Source organism: Panulirus ornatus, chromosome 68 (genome assembly GCF_036320965.1).
Source record: "Panulirus ornatus isolate Po-2019 chromosome 68, ASM3632096v1, whole genome shotgun sequence".
In the NCBI taxonomy this organism is placed as follows: domain Eukaryota; kingdom Metazoa; phylum Arthropoda; class Malacostraca; order Decapoda; family Palinuridae; genus Panulirus; species Panulirus ornatus.
This window is the reverse complement of record NC_092291.1, coordinates 10,498,309-10,525,019: the sequence shown is the minus strand read 5'-3', so window position 1 is coordinate 10,525,019 and position 26,711 is coordinate 10,498,309. Positions and strand designations below refer to the sequence as shown.

General features: G+C 37.3%; 3 protein-coding genes across 8 annotated transcripts in view; 1 reads left to right on the top strand and 2 right to left on the bottom strand.

Moving 5' to 3' along the window:
• The window catches only part of LOC139747334 (CCR4-NOT transcription complex subunit 6-like), a 183,832-nt gene extending 176,236 nt beyond the window's left edge, over positions 1–7,596 (bottom strand). For 2 of the 3 annotated variants that reach the window (XM_071659521.1, XM_071659524.1), the window contains exons 1-3: positions 7,441–7,596; positions 4,230–4,361; positions 2,944–3,130 (exon numbers count right to left, since the gene is read on the bottom strand). In XM_071659521.1, the coding sequence (XP_071515622.1) occupies positions 2,944–3,130; positions 4,230–4,353 (311 nt within the window). In that variant the 5' untranslated portion in view covers positions 4,354–4,361; positions 7,441–7,596. Of the gene's footprint in view, positions 1–2,943; positions 3,131–4,229; positions 4,374–7,440 lie in introns of all 3 variants that reach the window. The other variant, XM_071659522.1, reaches the window with a different exon arrangement.
• Positions 7,597–12,225: 4,629 nt separating this feature from the next.
• LOC139747314 (UPF0488 protein CG14286) lies at positions 12,226–18,852 on the bottom strand. Of its 3 annotated transcripts, none has more exons than XM_071659477.1 (4): positions 18,830–18,852; positions 16,827–16,983; positions 16,543–16,674; positions 12,226–16,385 (listed from the first exon to the last, which is right to left on the bottom strand). In XM_071659477.1, exons 1-4 carry the CDS (start codon positions 18,830–18,832, stop codon positions 16,057–16,059), a joined length of 621 nt encoding a protein of 206 aa, XP_071515578.1. In that variant the 5' UTR covers positions 18,833–18,852; the 3' UTR covers positions 12,226–16,056. The 3 variants fall into 3 exon arrangements, with proteins under 3 accessions (XP_071515578.1, XP_071515575.1, XP_071515577.1); XM_071659474.1 differs by lacking the exon at positions 18,830–18,852 and adding an exon at positions 18,481–18,713; XM_071659476.1 differs by lacking the exon at positions 18,830–18,852 and adding an exon at positions 18,241–18,391.
• On the top strand, positions 18,431–24,298 carry eEFSec (eukaryotic translation elongation factor, selenocysteine-specific). Of its 2 annotated transcripts, none has more exons than XM_071659472.1 (2): positions 18,431–18,558; positions 20,690–24,298. In XM_071659472.1, exon 2 carries the CDS (start codon positions 20,710–20,712, stop codon positions 22,387–22,389), a length of 1,680 nt encoding a protein of 559 aa, XP_071515573.1. In that variant the 5' UTR covers positions 18,431–18,558; positions 20,690–20,709; the 3' UTR covers positions 22,390–24,298. The 2 variants fall into 2 exon arrangements, with proteins under 2 accessions (XP_071515573.1, XP_071515574.1); XM_071659473.1 differs by lacking the exon at positions 18,431–18,558 and adding an exon at positions 18,877–18,922.
• Positions 24,299–26,711: the final 2,413 nt, after the last annotated feature.

The following is a 26,711-nucleotide window of genomic DNA, read 5'->3' as shown; positions in this document are numbered from 1 at the left end:
GCCTTCCTCACACTTCACTATTCACTCAATGGTGATAACAGCAGCCTGCTCCAACCAGACAGCTACTGCCACTGGACACTGGGGTAGTGGTTAACATTCTTGACTGTGATGCATTCACAGGCCACCCAGGGTCAAGCGCATAGGTTCTAATCCTAGTTACAGTAGTAAGTCCATAGTCAACCAAGCTGTTCGTCTTTCAAATGAAAGCAATTACCCCAAAACAAGCCAACCACCTTCAAAATTGATTTGGAAGCAAACCGGAATCTCTCCTGGAGGAGAAATCCCCCAAGCCACAGAAGGTAGATCTACAACGTTTCAACATATAAAATAAAGTACAAATTGACAAAGACAAAAGACTAGTGCCAAAGACCCCTTTTCTTGATATCATCCAATGAAAGTTTTCTTTGGAAGGATAAGTATTGGCTACCTTTTCCAAATCATGCACTCTTATGCCCAGGTTGAGCCAAAAAAATTAGTTTCTTCATCCATGTAGAGATGTTCCTCACCAAAGTAGTTTCAAGCTCCAGGGTGCACAAAAAAATACTTCCCTTGATAATCTCTGGTAAAATCTAAAATATTCCTGAAATTTAACTAGACATAAGGCAAAACACTCTTTTGAAAAAGTCCTTTAAAAGTGGATTACAACAGGGATATTTGTAAACCTGATAGAATAATTCTTTCCAAAACTTAAGGGTCTGGGTGTATATCATGCCACAGGGGACTCAACAAAGACAAGCCTGAGGATTTAGAAAATTTTTCATAAAATGTTGCTGACAGGCTGAACTACCAGAAAAACTCATAGCCAGTAAAAGGTGTCACAATTCTGAGAGCTTCCACTTGAAATAATGGGAAGAAGGAACCAGTCTCCTTGGAAAGAAAGACCAAAGTTTATCCAAAATAGGGCCTGCCATATCAAAACCAGAACCCAGAAACAAATTCTTGAAGGGCACTCTTGTAAGACACACCAGCATTACTCTTATAACTTGTTAGGTAAAGGCTAAAAAATAGATAACACTAAACATGAGGCTTCTGTCACATTTAAGATATGATATTCTTCGGGAGGGACTGAAAGGCTTTCCAAACCAAGTGGTACAATCTTTAAGTATAAGGGCTAATATACTGTAATAGCTCACCTATTAAGTACTCTGAAACCCTCTATATGTAGTAGTGTTTGAGAAAATCCATACATGTAAATTCCAGACCCCAAAACTGTGGGCAGGCTCCTGCAAAAAAGCTAAGGTAATCTAGAAAAAATCAGGTATTAACCAAGGAGTATGGCACAGCTGAAGGATTCTCTGGCACCAGGATAAGAATCTTTATCCCACTCAGATGGTATCAGCATAAATAAACCCAAAAAAAAACCAGTTAATTTGAGAATAACTTGTCCTAAAAGAAAAAGATAAATCTGGTCCCAAGATTTTCAGTCCAAGGACAGACCATCTGCACAACTGTCCCATGCCTAAAACTAGAGACAAATTTTAAAAGTAATTTTTTTTTTTTTTTTTTTTTTTTTTTTTTTTTTTTTTTTGGTGGCAGAGAGAAGCACATTTCTCTTGACACTTTATCTGATCTCAATAGGTAATCTGCCTAGACAATGCATATTCCTTTGAGAAATGAGACTTGGAAAGAAAGGCCTTTAGACATGTTGAGGGAAAGAGTCTTTTCCACAAACTCTAAGCAATTCAGAGATAACCACATGCTTTAGTTTTTCAGACAGTGGATAGTCACAGTATTGTCCACTAAAAATGAAATTCCATATCCCAATTCATATCATTCTGGGAGATCAAAAACCGTGGAAGCATGGTTACCTCATCCTTGATTTGATGCATCATCCAAACCCCCCCACCCCCCCGAGGTAACCAAAGCTCTCCAAGGAATGGGCTTTTGACAACTGTCTGCATGTCTACCATACTAAAGAACAGTGCACTTTCCAAGGAACTGCTCTTGGAAGATCTGCATGATCTTCCAAAAAATGGGTACCTCATCCTTGATTTGATGTATCGTCCAAATCTACAAGAGAGGTCGCCAAAGCTCTCCAAGGTATGGGCTTTTGGTAGTTGTCTGCATCAGTTTACCATGCAAAAAAGAATAGTGAAGAAGCATACAACAGAAATCAATGCTGAGTGATTAGTGAAGGGTGAGGAAGGCCACTATCTCCTCAATGGAAATAATTTAAGCTGAAACGTCCTCACCCTAATTTTCCTTGAGATTACTCTGAAGAACTCCCAAGCTCACTTGATACATCAGAGAGGTGAGGAAAATATCTATTCATGGTTTATCTGAACAAACTATTCCTTGAAACAACATAAAGCTCCATTCCAAACATAATTACAATTGCTTGGTAATTATAAAGACTTCTTAAAGAGTTTTCATTCTTCTAAGAAAAGAGGATCATGAATGTTCCCAGACTTTACCTAAATATGTAAAGCTTTCTTTGCAAACTTAATACTAAATATAATGGCATCTCATTGTAGTTTGGGGAAAGATTCCTCTTTTCTTTTTCATCTAATTATGTGCCCCTTAGATGGGGTCATATAAAATGTCAGGTAATTTACTTGAATTAACATTGCTGATACTTCTTTTCAACAGGATTATCTATGCTTATCATCACTGCATCTGGTAAAGTTGTTAAAAAATATTTCAGTTCATTTTCATGAACAAGTCAGTATCTATCTATATCATTTAAACAAGTCCTGACATCCCATACTCAAAAATGCCAATCTTCTAAGCCTTTTGTATTGTAAAATCTATTACTATACAATTTTAATAGATGACAGGTTGACAGATAATGAAAAAAGGTAATCACTAACAGTTCAATCGAAGCTTTCAGCAAAAGTGAAATTAAAAGAGAATTTGCACCTTTCTCTAAATAGGGGAAAAAACTTTCCCAAAATCACACAGTATATGTAAAATGTTAAGAAGCTAACATTGGGTTTGACTCACCTGAGACGCGTTAATTCGCCTATTTCAGCTGGGAGGCTGCGAATTTTGTTGCATGACAAATCAAGATACATAAGGTGTTCCAATCGGGCAATTTCTGCAGGAATGCGAGATAGACTGTTGTCATTCAGGTACAGAGATGTTAGATGCTGCAAGGACCATACAGCTGGACTTATATTTCGGATATTTCCTGCGGAGAAATTAAGGTGTCATAATTACATATTCAGAGAGAAAACTTAACATGCAAAGTTCTCATACTTTACAATCTGAAGAGACATATATGAGAACTTCACAGTTATTATCATTAAAACTGCAACAAGACAGATTTTAAAATTCTCTAATGCAGGATGTGAAAACTATAAGAAATGCTCAGAGATATTTGAAAAAAAAAAATAATGTATCAGCTCTGTGGCAGACTCAATAAAATTTCTTAAAAGAGAACCTATCCTGATGACAGATGAAATTAAGAATTGTCTTAGTCTTTGGATTTGTTCTCTTTCATCTGCTGATCCAATACTCTTTTTCTCTGTAGTAGTACCTACAACCTTAATCTACTTTTCTTCCCTTGCTACACAACAGAATGAAAGTTAAAGTACCCAGCACATATAAGATTTGGTTTCTGTAATCCTATCAAAAATTCTTCAACCTTTGTTGATTTTTTCTAATCTATCTAGCTCTTTTTTCTTTCTTTTGCTGGTGGCGGTGTGTATGATACAAGGGTCATTGTGTTTACGGCTGGGGATACTGACTATAATCAATTCACATTTACTGTAACACATCATCTCCTAATTTTCTTCTTGATAATCATGGATATACATTACTGCTATTACTATGTCTGAATTTGGTTCTATCTGCTCTGAATATTTTTCTTCTTAGTTTGTCATCTTTCAATTTTTCATTAGACCAAGTTACCGACATCTTAATTTGCAATGTACTATTATCCCTTGTGTACTACTTCATGTAATTCACTTTAAGTCTGAAGCTCTCAATTATCAAATTTTGTATATTACTGTCTTTCCTGTATTTAGCTATGTGTAACAATTGCTTATGAGACCTGTCATTATCAGACATCTACCTTCTTTACATAATTACAGAATAAATTGTTTTACTTTGACTCTTAAGTAATCTAAACTCAAATGCCTATGGATGTGTCACCTGAATACTGGGTTTCTTAGGATTTCTTAAAGATAACTTTTAAAAGGGCTTAAATGACAAATTTCTGTAGGTTTTCTCGCAAGATGAAAACCTAAAATAAACTCATGACTTTAGTACACATGTTGATTCCTCACCTGTTATCTCAAGTTCTGGCCAGTAAGATTTCTTGCCAGAACCGACCTCTTCTTGACCCATAATGGTGTGTGACCGCCCCCGGTGCGGTTTTGATTCCTTTCCTTCTTTGGAAGTTCTTGACATATTTCACCCTGAAACAAGATCTATGTTGAATTCCAATCAGCTCTATATCAATAATAAAACACAAAATATGTTTTTGTTTTTCATGCATGCTGTACAACAATCATAAAACTTCAACTACATTATACTTTCCATACAAGCAAAATCATTTATTGCTTTAAAAAAAATCCATGACGAACAAAAACTCATGGCAATCACTTACCTACACCAACATAACAATAAAAAATTATCAAAATATTCATTTATGAAATTTTAATGGTCACTTAAATCAACTCTTACTATGGCTACCAATACATATGAGTATCTTGATATTCAATCAATTATTTATCAAAAGATTCTGAAGAGACAAGCCTTTTGTTTGTTCGCTACTGTTTCTATGAGTTATCATAGTTTCAAACAAATACGACTGGTAAGGTCTTCCAACCCTGAAAATATGTTGACCTGGGTTATGAGGTTAGTTTGACTGAATCCAGTTAGTCAATTTACATCTTATGATTCTCAAAAATTTTAATAATACGAACTGTCAGAGATAGCAGTCAGTAACCTTTTGAGACTGCTTTGCTCCCTCCTATGTGGAGTAGGTGATACAAGTCAGAGTCAAACTCACAGGGACGATGCCTGAGTCCAGACTCCTGAAGATAGTTAGGGCTTGTGCAAGAGGTGTTTAGCAATTCTTTACATAGTTCCAGAAGTCTGGAATTGGAGCAGATTTCATGGTTATGTTCTTAATGACCTTCTCAAAATCCTGTGGGATGGTGATAACATATGCTACATGTAACACAGGGATTGGTTTATGCATGGCCAGGTAGGGTCATTCATATTCAAAGATAGTTCTGGTTCACTTAGCACTAACTGTTATCATCTACAGTACCTCATTCATCTGGCTGTTTTTATCACCTTAACAATTCACTCCCAGCATTAGATTTTTATTTCTCCCCAAATTTGTTAAGGCCTACATCACCTGTTTCTTCGATGTTTGCTTATGCTTTTATGAAATTCTTCAATTTCATATGAGACACATAGTTTCTAATTCTTATTACTTTGCTATTTAAGAGGTACATCAGTGTTTAGGAAAAAATCTGAAGGCAAAAAGGTGAAATTTCTTTCAGAGGCTCAAATCTTTTTTTCAAAGATTGTTCTACCCCCTTATCATTGACTTACACTGCTTTTCTGGTACAATTCAGCTAATTTCAGCATTTTTTGGGGTTTCATCATACCAGGTTCAATTGCAATGGCACTTACTACTGCCTGAGGTAGAATATTTCAGCACAATGGCACTCACTACTGCTTGAGGTAGACTATTTCTGCACAATGGCACTTACTAAGTAAAAGGCATTTACTACTGCCTCAGGAAAATTTTCTCAAGCGCAGTAACACACTAATGCATTAGAAACTGTTTCAAGCACAGTGACACTACTGCCTCAAGGAAAGTTTTTCTGACACATGGCACTTACTACTTCCTCAGGGAAACTGTGTCAAGCAAATGGCACTTACTACTGCCTCAGGGAAACTGTTTCAAGCACATAGCACTTATCACTGCCTCAGAAAAATTCTATTATGTGTATGGTACTTACTTCTGCCTCAGGGAAATTGTTTGAAGCATAGTAACACTTACCTTTGCCTTAGGGAAATTGTTTAAAGCACAGTGGCACTTACTACTGCCTCAGGGATTTATTTGAAGTACAGTAGCACTTTCAGTTGTGCTGTATCAGAGTAACTAATTCGAACACAACAGCACTTACTACTGCCTCAGGGAAACTGTGTCTGTATTTTACTGTTCTGTATCTGCAACTTTCACTGGTTTGAGCTTTAGTGCAACTTCATTAAAACGATTCTTTGCATGAACCCCAAGACAGCTTTTCACTAGTCATTTCAAAATCATTTGACAAATGTCACTATCTTAATGCACCACAATAACAGCACTCTCATTCTCTTAGGTTTAGCTTTTTCCTGTCTATTCTCACATACCTCTCAAACGTGGTACTAAATGGATTATTTTTGTGTCCTCCTTATCAATTTCTTTTATATGGTTTGAAACAAAAATTTGTACATCATTCTTAAAATCTCCCTTATACAAAACTTTATAGTGCATTTGCAAGCTTTCTTCAGCCCTTAGGGAAAAAAAGTATATATATATATATATATATATATATATATATATATATATATATATATATATATATGATAGTTACATTAAATGTTACTCAAATGTTTTGTATGTCCCAAGAAAGACTGCCTCAGCCTAAATGTCTATCATTTCAGCAGCTAAGTCGTTTCATGTATAATCAATTGGTTTGAATATTTGCATATTAATATGGCATCTATTTGATTAGCAAATCATTGTGGGTTGCAAGTTTGAATGTGATCATCTAATTTTTCCACAAAAAATAAATGTTCAACAATAATGAATTACTGACAGGACAAAGTTCGGATCTGAGGATAACTCAATATAGAGAAATTTACAATATCCTGAACTATTAATGTGTACCGTGACAAGGAACTGCTGCTTAATTAGTGACATATAATACTAGCATACGTTTATAGATATCATAATCTTTGAATTCATTTAAATACTTTCGCCATCTAAATTTCCAGGACAAATTAAAGTTTGGAGTGTTCTACCAGATGGCTGATCTGAAGACTACTTACTACATTCTAAACATTTACTTTATTGCTATATCAATACATTCTACGGATTAATGATGTCATATTTTAATACTGTCAACACAGTACACAATCAGGGCACAGTCTGAGATGGAAAAATAACTAAATGTATCGGTTCACAGGACTTATTTACACTTTACATGATGAACCTGATAATGGTAAACGCTTGTTTTCGAAAAAACTAAGGTGGTTAGGAAGACCGCACAGGGAACAGATAATAGTCATACAGACCTGCAGCAGGTCAAAGGTTACACAGGTAGGCCTAGGGAGGATACAGTGAAATCAGCTGATCATCAAATAACCTTGTAAACATTCCCAGGTTATGGCCGAGCAGTCTGCCGCCTCCACTCGTCACTTTTGACCCATTTTTCGCACGTTTTTTCCCTCTGAGAATGATGGTTTACTACTAAAGGAGGTTATATTTACCTGCATTTAATATAGGAACAATTTCAACCAAAATTTAAAGCTGAAATGTTCAACTTTCTAGAGAGTTTCCCTGTCCTTCTCTCAAACACTGGAGAAACAAACAAACATGGAGGCTGACTGAAGAAGAGTTGTGATTGGTCAGCAACTCCGCCATATTGGCGCGAGACTTCCCGCCAGCCCTTGAAATTGCTATTTTTCCTTCATAATTCCTCATTTGCAATATCTTTGGGTCAGCAACATGAATGGAGAACACTTCTTATGACCCTCGTTATACATATGAAGATTGCCATTCACCAATCCCATCTCAATGATACAATCAGCTGTTTTCTATCTTTATCTTTTTTTTGCAATTTAAAGCAGTGGGTTACCTTTCACCTTTAATCTGTTTACGGCTTACAAATAATGTGCCGAAATGAACATAAGCCAGAATGTGATAAGTGAAGAAAATGAATGAAATGACACTTGTTGAAGTAATAAGGTTAAAGGTATCCATAATGGTGTGAGTGGGAGGATGAAAGGTAAGACAAGGTCACTGGCGAGGTCATTTCAGGCCAATCTAAGAGGGGTTTATGGCACTATGATCTGATGAAAAGCCAACATGGGAGATAAAACTGACGTAATGTCTATGTCAAAAGACATTCATTAAATGGAGTGTAAATTACTAATCAATTACAACTAGACATAGTGAATTTAACTTTTGTGTAACAAGAGCCAAGGGAACTGCAGCTCATACCTTCTATCATACAGCTATTAAAGAATGGAATTCATCACCAAATAATATACAATGTATAAATTCAAAAACTTGTTTAGATCAGCAGTTAGGAAACATCTTATTTTCTGAACTAAATGATTATGTATATTACTAGACATGTAATATTATACATGATTCTTAAACTTTTTTACCTATTTTAAAGAGAGTGGTATACAATGTGCATGAGTCTTGTATGGAGTGCGATGCCTCCTTAGTTGACTTCTCCATCCTGATACAAGGAAATAAATTTGTAGAACTTTAGTAGGTTATCCTAGTGTAAGCTTTGTACCTTATTATGGTGTATTGCACATGTGTATACCTATCATAATGTACTAAGGTCCCCCTGAATAAAGTCAAATCACTCAATCAACATAATAATTCATGGATAACTGAGATGTGCTTATATATACACAAAATGACCTATGCTGTTCACTGAATATACCTTGATTTCTACTTGTATTGGGAATGCAGGTGTAAGCATCTCACGAAGCATTCATAGTCATCCTTACGTATAATGTGAAGACCAAAGACCTCTTATGAGACATACATTCAACATGACCTTTAACCTGAATGGGGTCTCACCCGTATGACTTTCTGATGACGTAACCCCATATCTACTTTCTCACATTCATTGTTCACTCAATACCTTCACTGTCCTCACAATGCTATTCAATTCACTCATCCCTAACGCTCTCATTTCATATTGCGTAAATACGTCGTGGTTACATTTAATAATATATGAAACTAATTTCTGTATATCGATATCATGGGTGAGCAGGGGATTAACGGATTTATACTCTCCTGGCTGGAGTAATGTGGATCTATACAAATTAATCAATTTGACACCAACAGTAAACCCAGTTTTCTAAGAAAACCTTGATATTATGAAACGTTCTAATTACGAAGCATCGTAATTGCGAAAAGCGAGAGCTAATCATATTGCTAACCATCATTATTCCGCAAGATGAAAATCATGAGTACCTTAGGGAAATGTTCCTATTGTGTGTGCAGCACCATTTCTATATTTAGTCTTAACTTAGTCTTCCGGCATAACGATGCTTCGGAATTAAGGTCCGCGACGTTCCAAATTAGAGGCGACCCGACTCCCTCGTTCAGATTCTTGGAAGAACAGGGTTTGACCAACTAACCTTTTGTTTCTATTTGTTACTCTATCACTGATCTCTTCGTGTCACTGTCCTAATGAATGAAATGAATAATCCTCGTCTAACTCTAGCTGGGGCAATCGAACAGGAACAAGCGAAAGGGGGCGTGTTACAAAGTAGGACATGATGAATAAGATACAGGATAAAAACTGAAATTAAACCTAAATTATAAATTCATACTCTGATTTCGGTTTTGCGTTCGTAATTATCCCTACATAAATATGGATTAGTATTCTCCTTTGCAGTACCTGGATTTAGACATGGTTATTTCATGTGTGCGTCTCATGAAAGTTTAATTGTATGCGAAGACATTTCACAAACATGAACTGTAGGTATATAGCTTTCGGTTGTATTTTTGTAAAGCGTAGGCTGTATATCCGCGTTATATATATATATATATATATATATATATATATATATATATATATATATATATATATATATATATTGATTGATTGATTGATTGAGAGGGTGAAGGCATGTTCAGAGCGTCAGATCGAAGAGCAGTGCGGTTTCAGAAGTGGTAGAGGATGTGTGGATCAGGTGTTTGCTTTGAAGAATGTATGTGAGAAATACTTAGAAAAGCAAATGGATTTATATGTAGCATTTATGGATCTGGAGAAGGCATATGATAGAGTTGATAGAGATGCTCTGCGGAAGGTATTAAGAATATATGGTGTAGGAGGCAAGTTGTTAGAAGCAGTGAAAAGTTTTTATCGAGGATGTAAGGAAGAGAGGAAAGTGATTGGTTCTCAGTGAATGTAGGTTTGCGACAGGGGTGTGTGATGTCTCCATGGTTGTTTAATTTGTTTATGGATGGGGTTGTTAGGGAGGTGAATGCAAGAGTTTTAGAAAGAGGGGCAAGTATGAAGTCTGTTGTGGATGAGAGAGCTTGGGAAGTGAGTCAGTTGTTCGCTGATGATACAGCACTGGTGGCTGATTCATGTGAGAAACTGCAGAAGCTGGTGACTGAGTTTGGTAAAGTGTGTGAAAGAAGAAAGTTAAGAGTAAATGTGAATAAGAGCAAGGTTATTAGGTACAGTAGGGTTGAGGGTCAAGTCAATTGGGAGGTAAGTTTGAATGGAGAAAAACTGGAGGAAGTAAAGTGTTTTAGATATCTGGGAGTGGATCTGGCAGCAGATGGAACCATGGAAGCGGAAGTGAATCATAGGGTGGGGGAGGGGTCGAAAATCCTGGGAGCCTTGAAGAATGTGTGGAAGTCGGGAACATTATCTCGGAAAGCAAAAATGGGTATGTTTGAAGGAATAGTGGTTCCAACAATGTTGTATGGTTGCGAGGCGTGGGCTATGGATAGAGTTGTGCGCAGGAGGGTGGATGTGCTGGAAATGAGATGTTTGAGGACAATGTGTGGTGTGAGGTGGTTTGATCGAGTAAGTTATGTAAGGGTAAGAGAGGTGTGTGGAAATAAAAAGAGCGTGGTTGAGAGAGCAGAAGAGGGTGTTTTGAAATGGTTTGGGCACATGGAGAGAATGAGTGAGGAAAGATTGACCAAGAGGATATATGTGTCGGAGGTGGAGGGAATGAGGAGAAGTGGGAGACCAAATTGGAGGTGGAAAGATGGAGTGAAAAAGATTTTGTGTGATTGGGGCCTGAACATGCAAGAGGGTGAAAGGAGGGCAAGGAATAGAGTGAATTGGATCGATGTGGTATACCGGGGTTGACATGCTGTCAGTGGATTGAATCAGGGCATGTGAAGCGTCTGGGGTAAACCATGGAAAGCTGTGTAGGTATGTATATTTGCGTGTGTGGACGTATGTACATACATGTGTATGGGGGTGGGTTGGGCCATTTCTTTCGTCTGTTTCCTTGCGCTACCTCGCAAACGCGGGAGACAGCGACAAAGCAAAAAAAAATATATATATATATATATATATATATATATATGAGCAAATGTGTCTTTCTTTGTTTTTTGGTGCTATCTCGCTAACACGGGAAACAGTGATCAAGTTTGAAAAAAAAAAAATAATACAATTATGTTGGAAACTAATTTGTGAACTCATTCACATAATACATGGATAAATGTTAATGTAAATATTATGATGGCATTTTTATCTAAAGTTGCCCAAGGACCCTTCCCTTGAAATGTTCTGAGTGCTAATCACAAGCCTTTTTCCAGAAACCCCTGCACCTTCAAGGCTGCATTACTTCTGGTATCAGGGAAATGAAGTACTCCTTTGGAATTAAAAGTTCCTTGTCAATACAAAACTTCCAATGATACAGCCTTGTCAAAGGTGACTTTTCATTAGTGGTGAACCCTACTACTGATGGAGTCCAGTAACACCTGTCATCCTTCTGAAATATATAAGATGAAAATCATAACTAGAACACTGATGTGATAATTTTACAGAAATTAGTGCATATAAAAGTTTTGGGAGTTAAACTTAATATACATTTGGGTATTGTTTTTCTTTTTTCTTTTATACTATTCGCCATTTCCCGCGTTAGCGAGGTAGCATTAAGAACAGAGGACTGGGCCTTTGAGGGAATACCCTCACCTGGCCCAATTCTCTGTTCCTTCTTTTGGAAAAAAAAAAAAAAAAAAAAAAAAAAAAAAAAAAAGTGCACAACTCAAAAATTCAACCTCTAATCTCCTAGAAACTTTCTAGTGAAAGTTTAACTTTCTTTTCTTGGTCACTGTAAACCCCTAAAGAAAATACTACACTTTGCAGAAAAACTGGATTTGTCATATCTTCAGCAGTTACTGGGCCACTCAACATCCTTGGCAATATGTCTCTTCATGCAATGCTTCTTTTTTGTACCAATCACCTGCTGTCAGTTTCATTAAGATATCTACCTAATGTTGTTTTCATGTAGGCATGATGTATTTAATGAGTGTTATAACACACTATGTAGTGAGAATTGTTTATTCTGAATGTAACAAATCATTCTTACAGCTACTGAAATAGCCTGAGTCTTCTGATAAATTCAAGGTATCCCAATGCAGACTATTTTTCATATCTATTTTGTACAAAATAAACATGACGTAAAAGTAAATGTACAAGTTGTAAGAACAAAGAGTGAATGTAAGCAGTATTTTTAACAACAAGCAAAGGCATCGATAGCAAGAACCAAACATACCTTTTTAAAACAATATGGTGCAAGATTAATTTCTTATCACAGAAAAGAGAGTAGGAAAAGCAATACTGATGGAGAATAATTAAACTCCAATGAGTGTTAGTACAATGTACATCAAGTCCTGAAGAAAGTCTTGTCTGACAAACAATTGCAAGAACATAACAAATTTACCCTTTAAGCTAAAATACCAATTCATGAATGTACTCCCTGGGTCTGTCTTAACCCTTTAGCTACTTGGTTTGACCTCAGTTTAGACAATGATTATTCTGTTTGATGCACAACTTGACTCATGTCAACATTGTTAAAAAAATGTCACTTTACTGGCATGCAGCCACATTTCTCACCAATTTTTTATCAAATATAAAACTACAAAATTTATAATTAATTTATTTCAAAAAATATGCAGTAATCAATATAATTATGCTTTTAGGATAATGTATATCTTTATACCATGTACAGGAAATCATTGCTGAGAATTTTTCCAATTTTTTTTTTGGAAAAGTGATACCTATTAACCAACTGATATCTTTAGGGATTTTTAACATCAGATGTGGGAATTTCATGGCCTTTTCTTAATAGAACAATAGTAAAGAATTTCCATCTTTTGATGAAGAAATGACATTACTGCAAAAACTGCATTTCGTAAAAGGCAACTAAGATGGGCAGGAGTGGGTGACTGGAAATCCTCCCTCCCTGTATCACTCTCCAAAAGAAGAAACAGAGTAACTAGCCAAGTGTCGAAATTTCCCTCTAAGGCTGTTATCTGTTCTTGATACTACCTCACTAGAGCAGTAAATGATGAGCATGTTTGGAAAAAACAATATTACATGTAATAATATTATTATTAGTATGTATAGGTGCATGTGTGGACGTGTATGTAAATACATCTGTATTTGGGTGGGGTGGGCCATTCTTTCGTCTGTTTCCTTGCACTACATCACTAATGCGGGAGACAGCAACAAAGTATAATAATATTATTATCATATTATAATACTCAAATGCTGTTTCCCGCATCAGCAAGGTAGCGCAAGGAAACAGACGAAGAATGGCCCAACCACTCACATACACATGTATATACATACGTCCACACACGCAAATATACATACCTACACAGCTTTCCATGGTTTACCCCAGATGCTTCACATGCCCTGATTCAATCCACTGACAGCACATCAACCCCGGTATACCACATCGATCCAATTCACTCTATTCCTTGCCCTCCTTTGACCCTCCTGCATGTTCAGGCCACGATCACACAAAATCTTTTTCACTCCATCTTTCCACCTCCAATTTGGTCTCCCACTTCTCCTCGTTCCCTCCACCTCCGACACATATCTCCTCTTGGTCAATCTTTTCTCACTCATTCTCTCCATGTGCCCAAACAATTTCAAAACACCCTCTTCTGCTCTCTCAACCACGCTCTTTTTATTTCCACACATCTCTCTTACCCTTACGTTACTTACTCGATCAAACCACCTCACACCACACATTGTCCTCAAACATCTCATTTCCAGCACATCCATCCTCCTGCGCACAACTCTATCCATAGCCCACACCTCACAACCATACAACATTGTTGGAACCACTATTCCTTCAAACATACCCATTTTTGCTTTCCGAGATAATGTTCTCGACTTCCACACATTCTTCAAGGCTCCCAGGATTTTCGCCCCCTCCCCCACCCTATGATCCACTTCCGCTTCCATGGTTCCATCTGCTGCCAGATCCACTCCCAGATATCTAAAACACTTTACTTCCTCCAGTTTTTCTCCATTCAAACTTACCTCCCAATTGACTTGACCCTCAACCCTACTGTACCTAATAACCTTGCTCTTATTCACATTTACTCTTAACTTTCTTCTTTCACACACTTTACCAAACTCAGTCACCAGCTTCTGCAGTTTCTCACATGAATCAGCCACCAGCGCTGTATCATCAGCGAACAACAACTGACTCACTTCCCAAGCTCTCTCATCCCCAACAGACTTCATACTTGCCCCTCTTTCCAAAACTCTTGCATTCAATCCCTAACAACCCCATCCATAAACAAATTAAACAACCATGGAGACATCACACACCCCTGCCGCAAACCTACATTCACTGAGAATCAATCACTTTCCTCTCTTCCTACACGTACACATGCCTTACATCCTCGATATAAACTTTTCACTGCTTCTAACAACTTGCCTCCCACACCATATATTCTTAATACCTTCCACAGAGCATCTCTATCAACTCTATCATATGCCTTCTCCAGATCCATAAATGCTACATACAAATCCCTTTGCTTTTCTAAGTATTTCTCACATACATTGTTCAAAGCAAACACCTGATCCACACATCCTCTACCACTTCTGAAACCACACTGCTCTTCCCCAGTCTGATGCTCTGTACATGCCTTCACCCTCTCAATCAATACCCTCCCATATAATTTACCAGGAATACTCAACAAACTTATATCTCTGTAATGTGAGCACTCACTCTTATATATATACGTCCATACATGCACATATACATACATACACATACCCAGACACATACATATATACACATGTATGTATTCATTATTCATACTTGCTGCCTTCATCCATTCCTGTTGCTATCCTGCCACACAGAAAACATCATTCCAATTCACTATATTCCTTGCACACCTTTCACCTCCCGTATGGTCAAGCCCAAATTGCTCAAAATCTTTTTCACTCCATCCTGCCACCTCCAATTTGATCTCCCACCTCTACTTGTTCCCTCCACCTCTAACACACATATCCTCTTTGTTCACAGTTCCCCACATCAGAGAGAGAGCGCCAGGAACAGATGAAGAACAGCCTCATTTACTCACATCCATTCCCTAGTTCTTGCACAGAACGTTACAAAACAGACCCCCATAACCAACAGCAAGCCCAACACACCTCTCTGCAGTTAATTTCCCCGCTCTTCCTCCTCAAAGTTAAACTGCAAGTGAAAATTCAGCTTTGGTGAGGCTGTAAACATTGGGAGTACAGTCCTGTTAAAGAAATTCTCACTTTAAAGGAGTCTACATTCCTTGCCACTGGAAGTGTAGCCTTGGGCTGTAGAGCCTTTAAAAAGGTCCTGGGTAACACAAGGAGTCTATCACTTAAATTGGTACTGCCTATTTCAGACAATAAGTGATCTGTTTAATCTACACTGCCTGGGAGGAGAAATACATTATGATAAGTGTGTTTAAATATTAAATACCTTATTCATTGTAAGGAACACATGAAAGAAGGAGCAAGGAAGAATATATACATAGTTTTGAAGGTCTCTTAGAATCTCAAGAAACTCTGAAGAAACCATGATCACCATGTGCACTTTCTTACTTGTTATCTTTTATGTTCCTTAAGACAAATGATAATCTTATATTCACACATCCTATTTTTCTATATTATGCAATTAAGTATAAAAATTTGCAAAGACACATGAAATTAAGGATATAACCAGATTAATGATAATCATAATTTAGTTATACAAGACAATTTGAATGTATAACTATAATGCTGACATGAGTCAGGTGCTACAAAGATGATCTACACCAGAAAAGGGAAGATAACTCATTGTAATTTCTGGAGGAATATAATTCTTACATATTCATGTAGAAACTGAAAAATTAAATCTAAATGAATTTCCAGATGGTTTATACTTGAAGTTATCCAATACCATATTGTCATTGTTCAATTTGTTCTTACTTGAGTTCTTAATACAGTTATCTTCACTACTTTCATCATTGCTAATAACAGAGCTGGCATTAATGTCTGACCGAACATGCTCTGTATCACTATTAGAGTCAACTACAGCACAAATTTCTGACGAACTTTGTGTCTTGTTCTCATCAGTATGGTGAAAATGGTTTTGATGCGATTTCTTTAAAAATAGAGATTTATTTGGAATGAAGCTCTTTCTTTTCACTTTTGGTAGCTCTGTAAGAAGAAAAGTTAATCAATTATCAGTCATTTAATTTTTGCAGCCTTTGTTTTGCATTATCATTCAAATCAGAAATAAACTAATTTTACTCTGACTTAACATATAATGTTATATCAACATTTCACCATAAAAATGCATAAAATTTAAGATTACCAATCTTGTATTTCTTTTCCTCTTCAGCCATCTTCTTCCGGTAATCCCCAAACAAAGAACTCATGACCTGCCTTTTCTTAATCAGTGTTGCCTTGGTGCTTGTCAGAGTTTTGAGTGATCTTCTGAGATCTTCTGCAGTAAAGAAAATTTAATCTACAGTTTTCAGAGTTAACTTTAACTGAAACAAAGACACGAGGGAATTCTAAATCACCTGAAATAACAAAACACATCCATCACTATAACTTTTCCTTTCTGGAAAAAACTGAGATCTTACATGACTGTACCTTGTTTTGCAGGCCCTTTCTGTCTCTCCAAAGTAATTTCAATTTGCTGTATGCACCACTTTAATTCTAAAGTGAACCTGTCTAAAGCATCATCCTCATTTTCTTCTGGTTCTGGCTTCTCCTTAACCACCGGCTTAGGAGCCAGCCCCTTTTTAGCCTGAAATACAAAGCAGTAATCACATTCAGCAACTATGTACATCTATGGTACATCAAAAAGAACAACTTTTTTTAATACAGTGATAATGTCAAACTTATGCATATAATAAAACAAACCTGAATCAAGGCAATCTGAATCTGTACTCTGCTCATATGGTTATAAGATATTCATCTCATTGGAAGCAACACACTAAGTCTCATTATCATAATCTCTTGATCTTTTTCTTCAAACTACATTAAGTGATCTCCCTGTTCTTGCTATTACTCACCTATATTGAAAATTTCATCAAAGATAAAATCGAGCCATACCGCAGAAGGCCAAAAATTACTGTATGTACTCTACATGTAGGTTCCCAGGCTTCTAGAAAGACAAGCTGTGCTAATTCTTGACTGCCAGTCTGCTCAATCCAAAGCCCATCTCTACGTTAGTATTTACATACCACTATTGTCACAACATGCAAATCCCATTAATCTAACATTTCCACAAACCTTTGTGTCTATTTTTGAATCACATATTTTTTAACCTAATTAATAGAGAACACATCAAGATTATGATGATGACTTTATCAAAAGAAAACTTATGCAAAGATCTTTCCCTTCTGATAATATCTACAGATTCTGTACACCCCTTGAATTTCTTGATTTTTCATTGTATTGCAGTTCAAACTCCCTGTATCCATGGTCAGGCCTATCTTTCCTGGCCTCCTCTTTCTTTCTCTCCCTCTCCTCTCATCCCTGAGTGAGTGCCATGCTCTTTCTGTACCTATGTCAGTGCTCAAAGTTCCCTAGCCTCCACTCACTCCCTCTCCCTCTGTAACTGAATCCGTGCCTCTGTCTCTTGTAGCTCTGATGCATCTGCATCAACTCCCGAAGTGCACTGTCCCTCTCTTTCCCCCTACCAATGTCACTGTCCTCAATGATTTCTGACTCCCCTCCACAGTTGTGTCAGATCCTCTGGAGCCGAAAAGATTACTCTTCATTACAGCATTTTCCCATTCTGAGCTTTTATGTGAGTCAGAAGTAGTAGGAATGTCCTGTGAATTTCTTCATTTGACAATGATGATTGTTCAGACTTGAACCTGTCCTCTGTTGCGCTTCGTGCCTTGTTGGCTTGTTTGGCCGACACTTCGGTCCCTACCTTAGGTTGGGTCTGGTTAAGTATAAGTTACGTAAGTTTGGTTGGGTTAGGCTTCAATTCTTTTGAATACCACGATTTACGTTCAAGTTCAATTTGCCTTACCGAAATGTGGGTAAATACCTGAGTCATACTGTCGTTAAGGGTTGAAATTTCGGATTTTTTTTTTTTGGGGGGGAGGACGAACGGTAACTTGGAAGCCAAAGTGCCATGCTTCCTACAGGGACAGAAGTGCTACCCGCAGTTCCATTCCAACAGTAACTCCATTGCCCGTAAACTTAAGTTTCCAAGTAGTGCATGTTGGTACATTATTTACAAGTAATTACAAAAATAAACTCAGTCCAAACAACAAATTAGTCTCACCTGTCGCTTTGGAGGCATACTTGCTTCTTTATTTAGCTCGGTTGCACGCGGGAGAACAGGACGTCTACTAAATCTAAGGTATGTATGTCGTTATGGGGTACATCGGTAATGTGCAATAGAAACTATTTACCAAATGTCATACTCTACTTTACAAATTAAATTTACGCAAAACTTTCGCAATTGTGAACACGTCAAAGTTGATCGCCTCCCGTGTTGGTATAAACCAGGTTTATGTTATAAAGTTATAGTTTAAATCCAGTTATGCATGCCAAGATGTACTAAAATCTGACTAATACAGTGATAATATAACAACAAATTATTCAAATATGCTAATTCTTAATTGACTTACCATGTTGGTTTACACATAAAGACATTTCAATAGCTTAAACATAACTCATCATTACTACAAAGTCAGGACCCTGCCAACAAACTGCATGACCAGGTATTTTACTGACACATTTTCCTCCTCCTACCCTGCAGGTCACCGAAATTCTTCTTCTCAGCAGTTTGGTTTTATGTCAGGAAGCTTTGGTTTTCCATCGGTCTCATACAATAAATCGTATTAATTAATACACTGTAGGGCTCTGGTCTGCGGTTTAATCTTTTTAACTATTCATTCCCATCTCTTTTCTTTCCTTCCAATAATCCCTAAAATCATTTGCCAAAATTATTGTAAAGTTTATTGTGTAAGAGTATAAAGGTAAACAAGGCAGATTAGTTTCAGCAATCAGTAAATGAAGCGAGTAAATGGAACATCCTAGCATTTAAACCAATTATTTTCTTTTATATAAGATTATAGAAAACTTTGAAATCTGGATTATTAGGTAATATGTTAGCAGAAGATGCAAAAATCATGGGGGGGGGGGGGTTAGTGAAAACCCAGATGGATTGCGTCAACTTACAAGGGGACCTAAACAAATTCCAAAGTTCATCTTATGTGGTTGATAAAGTCCACCCCGTATACAGTTAAAGTTATGAAAATGGGACACAGTGAAAGAAGACCTTAAAATGAATTTTATCCAACAGGAAATAAGCTGCAGGGGAATATGTGTGTGAGAAATACTTGGGAGTGTACTTCTCCCTAACTTATCCTTGTGGTTCCACATCAGAAAAACAGCAAAGGAGGCAGATTGTTGACAAATAGTAGATTACATGTATGTGTGTGTGCAGCTACAAATCATTGTAGTTGATAATCTTAAGCACAATAAGTGGGGCACTCCTCTCCAGCATTAGATTGCTATGAACACATTGGTAAGAAAAACAGGGTCATCTGCATTAGCTCTTAAGTCGTGTAAATCGAACTTGACAAATTATTCACTTATTAAATCAGTTAGTATTTCTAATAAGTATACAAAGCCCATTTATATGCATTTTTTCAAAACAATAAGCTATTTCTATGGTGACCCAAAACTGGAACTCTACCAACATTAGATCCCTAGTTTACAAGACTAATACTGCCTCTGTGCATTTAGGACACTTGATAATTTTACGGTTGATAATTTTACGGTAGAGAAAATCAACAAAATTCTATAGAGCTTTGAAAACAGGTGAAGCATAGAGTGAAACTGAAAGCTGTTAATGTAATGTTTCATTCTGATATTAGCAGGTTTGTTGATTTGATGACTCTGTTAGTATATATTATATTAAATTTCAAGAATTACGTTTATGACTTCTCCATATGTAAAGAGAAGGTAAAAAGAAGAATCATTTAGTCCTTCTGCCAAGCAGTCTATAGTTTCTTTTTGACATACTGAGAGAGTGAACTTGGGATCCTTACAGATGTAACTTTGTGGGTAGATTATATGTGATTATACATATATCCATTAGATTCTATCTATATTGATATCATAGATTGACTGTCTATTCCATAGGATGGATCAGTTATTTATATCATTTCAAATCAATCATACCATTTTATGTCCAGTATGCCAAAGTGATGCAGGAACATCCTCTCATAAGTAAGCACTTCCTGATTTTCCATTTTGTAGATAATTTTTACTCCCAGTTTGAGTGGAAAAAATTGGTCTGGACACCCTACTCTCTTCTGAAATCCACCTTGTTTTTATATTAAGGGTTTGCTAATTCTTTTAAAACAGTCACTCATTATCGTACTTTCACCTTGACAGCTATGCTCAGAAGACTCATTGATTTTTCATACTTTATAATAGAGTTTACATACTAATCCTTTATTATGAAATTCTTCTTCCAGGAACTGCATTTTGCCTTTCGATGATGATCAGTGGCACCCTAAATTTCAACATTGGAGTTTTAGGCCATGTGGACAGTGGTAAGACGTCCTTGGCAAAGGCTCTTAGCACTGTGGCCAGCACTGCATCTTTTGACAAGAACCCTCAGTCAAAGGAACGAGGTATCACGCTTGACCTTGGCTTCAGTTCATTTGTTGTAGATGCTCCAGATCACATTAAGGAATCAGGGTATGAAAAGCTTCAGTATACTTTGGTTGATTGCCCTGGGCATGCATCATTAATCAGGACAATTATTGGTGGAGCACAGATTATTGATGCTATGATGCTTGTGGTTGACATCACAAAAGGGATGCAGACTCAGACAGCAGAATGTTTAGTGATAGGTGAAATACTGTGTGATCATCTCCTGGTGGTCTTGAATAAGGTGGACTTGGTAGCTCCAGAGAAGAGGAAATCGAGCATTGAGAAAATGACAAAAAGGATCTTACTCACTTTACAGCAGACAAAGTTTGTTGATGCTAAAGTAATAGTTGCAGCAGCCAAGCCTGGAGGCCCAGAGGGATCTGATATGGAGCCCATTGGTGTCAATGAGCTTATAGATGCTCTGCAAAAATTCTCCTATATTCCCAAAAGAGAAACCACAGGTCCATTTTTGTTTGCAGTGGATCATTGTTTTAGCATAAAAGGCCAGGGTACAGTAATGACAGGCACAGTCCTTCAGGGAACAATTTTTGTAAATGATACAGTTGAAATTCCAAGTCTAAAAGTGACAAAGAAAGTAAAATCCATGCAGATGTTTCGACAACCAGTAGAAAAAGCTTCACAAGGAGATAGAGTTGGTGTTTGTGTAACACAGTTTGACCCAAAGCAGTTGGAGAGAGGTGTTGTTGGCATACCTGGACTTATACAAACAGCATTTGGAGTTCTTGCTGAAGTGGTAAAGATTTCTTATTACAAGCTTCCCATTGAAACCAAGAGTAAGTTTCATGTTAGTATTGGTCATGAAACAGTAATGGCCAAAGTTACTTTCTTTGGAACAGAAGACAAACTTTGTATCGAGGATAAATTCATTTATGACCATACCTATAAGTATCAAGAGGAATTGCTTGACTTGAAAAAGCTTGATGATGATGCCAGTTTCAAACCAGTTCATCAATTTGCTCTGCTGGAATTTGAAAAGGCAATTCAGATTCCACCAAACTCAGTATTGATTGGGTCAAAGCTAGATATGGATATTCACACAAATTTATGTCGCCTGGCATTTAAAGGTACACCTCTGGAAATCTTTTTGGACAAAAATTTTCGTGACACACAACTTGAGAAAGCTAAAGTTTATAAAAATAAAAGTAAGGAAGGTGTCATTGAAAGATTGGCAAGTGAGAGTGAAGTTATTGTGAAGAATCTGTTGAAGAAAGATACTAACATTCAGCTGTTCCTTGGTCTGAAAGTGAAGCTTTCTTCTGGTGAAGAGGGCATTATTGATGGAACTTTTGGACAAGGTGGCAAGCTTAAAGTGAGGATAACTAATGGTTTACAGGATACTACTAAGGCTGCCTTACAGAAACTCTCAGGGGGGAAAAAGAGAGCTAAAGGTGGACAGGAGAACCAGCCCCGTGCTGTTGAAAACTTAGAACCTGTAAAAGTTATTCTGAACTTTAAAAAATTTGTATTTAGTAATGAAAAGAGATTGGTGCAAACATGAGAAAATGTTTTATACATATATGTTAGGTATACCTCATCAGCTTTTGAAGGTGGATGGGTTGAAAACCTTTTGATTATGAAAATTTAGAATTATTGTCATTCTTAAGCTAAGAAATATATATGATACAGATCATAAATAACTGATGTAAATTTTGAGATAATGTGTCTGTGATGTTTGTTTACATCCTATGTATAATTCAAGATTGTTAGAACCAGCCTAACGCTGTCGAAAACTAAGAAATAGTACAAGTTATTTATACATAACAACACAAAACATATCTCACAATTATAGAAATTTTGTCACACACATGCTAGAGATGATGTACATAAGATGTTTGTTATTCTATATTCTTTAAACTTTTCTTGGATTAGTGTACAGCTAAATATAATACACAGAACCTCTTTAGAACATATCTTTTTATATCTTTACGATTTAATTCGCGCACTGACATTTTACAGACATATTACCTTACTTTCCACCATAGTTTCATCCTTCCTTTATTTCAACTATATTGCATGACAAACACTTGCGGGTCACATTCTTTGCAGTCTATCTGTTGGCCTTCTGTCAGTCCGTCCATCGATAGGTATTGCACTTTATCCTTCAAATTAATCTAGGTTTCAACTTAAAAATCTTGAAGCAGGTACTCAGTAGAATCTATGCAGTTCTTTCACATCATTCAAAGAACTGAATGACATAAGACCAATTACTCTATATTGATTTTTGCTCGAGTTATGACATCTCGTGGAAGGGTTTAACTTGTAGCTTAACTTTGAGGTATGAAACATTTTACAGTTGTTTTTCTGCATTTAAAGGATTCTACCCATAATAGTTTGATTTTTTTAAGCTGGAACATGGCCTACAACTTAAAAAATAAGCCTCCTTCAGTCTTAAAACTTTATACACTTTTCCCAGCATCTAAAAAATCAAATCCTGTAAGATCCATAAATCTACTTTGATGTATATGTCACTTATAAAAAGCTGTAATTTTGAACTTGCCTCAGCTCAAAACTTGAAGAAAATTCCATTTTTAGCTATGGAACTTGCATTTCATTTTTAAGCCAATTACAACACTAGTAGCAAGGATTAACCAGGCACATCACTTGAAGAAAATTACACCTTTGGCCAAGGAACTCTTTTTGTTTCATCCTAGTTTGCTCTTTCCCACATTAGCAAGACAGCACCTGAATCTGACAAAGAAAGAGCACACTTGCTCACATCCACTTTCTGGCTGTCATTTATAAAACACCAAAACCAGAGCCTTCCTTTCCACAGGCCTCTCTGACTATCCTGATCATTTCATATACCCTGTTTCAGCCCACTGACAGTACAGTAACCCCTGTGTAAGTGTACCACACTATATTTTCTCTATCCTGTACACACCTCACACACTCCTACATGTTCAAGCCCCAATAACTTGAAGTATCTTTCACACCATACATCTGTCTCATCCTCGGTCTTCATCTATGTTTTGTTTCTTCCAATTCTGATGCTTACGTAAGCTTTGTCAGTCCCTCTTCACTTATGCTTTCGATATTTCTAAACCATTTTAGCATGCCCTGTTCAGATCTTGATTGTATTGCATTTACTACCACACCTCTCTATCACAGTGTCATTCCTTATTTGATCAACCGTCTTCACCCTTTGTATTGTCCTCAGGCATTTCATTTCCAACATAACCAGCCTTTTCCATACTTTAACATTTAGGGCTCATGACTTGCATCCATATATCATTGCCTGGACTACTGTACCATCAAACATACCCATTTATGCCCTTAAAGACAGTGATCTGTCTTTAAACACATTCCTCAATGTGCCCCTGACCTTTGTATAGAATGAACAATCTTAGGGAAATTGATTTACAACATAATCTGAAAGACATGACAAATATAGCTCTAGCATCTCAGAATTAAGAGGTTTTCATTTTCTTCATACATATCTGCAACTTCCTGCATTAATGAGGTAGCATCAAGAACAGAGGACTGTATATATATATATATTTTTTCTTTCTTTCATACTATTCGCCATTTCCAGCGTTAGCGAGGTAGCGTTAAGAACAGAGGACTGGGCCTTTGAGGAAATATCCTCACCTGGCCCCCTTCTCTGTTCCTTCTGGAAAATAAAAAAAAAAACGAGAGGGGAGGATTTCCAGCCCCCACTCCCTTCCCTTTTAGTCGCCTTCTACGACACGCAGGGAATACGTGGGAAGTATTCTTTCTCCCCTATCCCCAGGGATATAATATATATATATATATATATATATATATATATATATATATATATATATATATATATATATATATATATATATATATATATATTATCCCTGGGGATAGGGGATTAAGAATACTTCCCACGTATTCCCTGCGTGTCGTAGAAGGCGACTAAAAGGGGAGGGAGCGGGGGGGCTGGAAATCCTCCCCTCTCGGGTTTTTTTTTTTTTTTTTTTTTTTTTTTTTTTTTTTTTTTCTCCAAAAGAAGGAACAGAGAATTGGGCCAGGTGAGGGTATTCCCTCAAAGGCCCAGTCCTCTGTTCTTAACGCTACCTCGCTAATGCGGGAAATGGCGAATAGTTTGAAAGAAAAAAGAATATATATATATATATATATATATATTTTTTTTTTTTTATACTTTGTCGCTGTCTCCCGCGTTTGCGAGGTAGCGCAAGGAAACAGACGAAAGAAATGGCCCAACCCACCCCCATACACATGTATATACATACGTCCACACACGCAAATGTACATACCTACACAGCTTTCCATGGTTTACCCCAGACGCTTCACATGCCTTGATTCAATCCACTGACAGCACGTCAGCCCCGGTATACCACATCGCTCCAATTCACTCTGTTCCTTGCCCTCCTTTCACCCTCCTGCATGTTCAGGCCCCGATCACACAAAATCTTTTTCACTCCATCTTTCCACCTCCAATTTGGTCTCCCACTTCTCCTCGTTCCCTCCACCTCTGACACATATATCCTCTTGGTCAATCTTTCCCCACTCATTCTCTCCATGTGACCAAACCATTTCAAAACACCCTCTTCTGCTCTCTCAACCACACTCTTTTTATTTCCACACATCTCTCTCACCCTTACATTACTTACTCGATCAAACCACCTCACACCACATATTGTCCTCAAACATCTCATTTCCAGCACATCCACCCTCCTGCACACAACTCTATCCATAGCCCACGCCTCGCAACCATACAACATTGTTGGAACCACTATTCCTTCAAACATACCCATTTTTGCTTTCCGAGATAATGTTCTCGACTTCCAAACATTCTTCAAGGCTCCCAGAATTTTCGCCCCCTCCCCCACCCTATGATTCACTTCCGCTTCCATGGTTCCATCCGCTGCCAGATCCACTCCCAGATATCTAAAACACTTCACTTCCTCCAGCTTTTCTCCATTCAAACTTACCTCCCAATTGACTTGACCCTCAACCCTACTGTACCTAATAACCTTGCTCTTATTCACATTTACTCTTAACTTTCTTCTTTCACACACTTTACCAAACTCAGTCACCAGCTTCTGCAGTTTCTCACATGAATCAGCCACCAGCGCTGTATCATCAGCGAACAACAAGTGACTCACTTCCCAAGCTCTCTCATCCACAACAGACTGCATACTTGCCCTTCTTTCCAAAACTCTTGCATTCACCTCCCTAACAACCCCATCCATAAACAAAGTAAACAACCATGGAGACATCACACACCCCTGCCGCAAACCTACATTCACTGAGAACCAATCACTTTCCTCTCTTCCTACACGTACATATGCCTTACATCCTCGATAAAAACTTTTCACTGCTTCTAACAACTTGCCTCCCACACCATATATTCTTAATACCTTCCACAGAGCATCTCTATCAACTCTATCATATGCCTTCTCCAGATCCATAAATGCTACATACAAATCCATTTGTTTTTCTAAGTATTTCTCGCATATATTCTTCAAAGCAAACACCTGATCCACACATCCTCTACCACTTCTGAAACCACACTGCTCTTCCCCAATCTGATGCTCTGTACATGCCTTCACCCTCTCAATCAATACCCTCCCATATAATTTACCAGGAATACTCAACAAACTTATACCTCTGTAATTTGAGCCCTCACTCTTATCCCCTTTGCCTTTGTACAATGGCACTATGCAAGCATTCCGCCAATCCTCAGGCACCTCACCATGAATCATACATACATTAAATAACCTTACCAACCAGTCAACAATACAGTCACCCCCTTTTTTAATAAATTCCACTGCAATGCCATCCAAACCTGCTGCTTTGCCGGCTTTCATCTTCCGTAAAGCTTTTACT

Bases quoted from the DNA above. Each gene is read 5' to 3' on its own strand.
- LOC139747314 (XM_071659474.1), bottom strand. The intron at 16,675-16,826 runs GTACAGTCATGT...TCTTTACTGCAG, and splicing joins GAAAGGGCCTGCAAAACAAG to AAGATCTCAGAAGATCACTC. The intron at 16,386-16,542 runs GTAATCTTAAAT...TTCTTCTTACAG, and splicing joins GGAAAAGAAATACAAGATTG to AGCTACCAAAAGTGAAAAGA.
- eEFSec (XM_071659472.1), top strand. From the start codon at position 20,710: ATGATGATCAGTGGCACCCTAAATTTCAACATTGGAGTTTTAGGCCAT.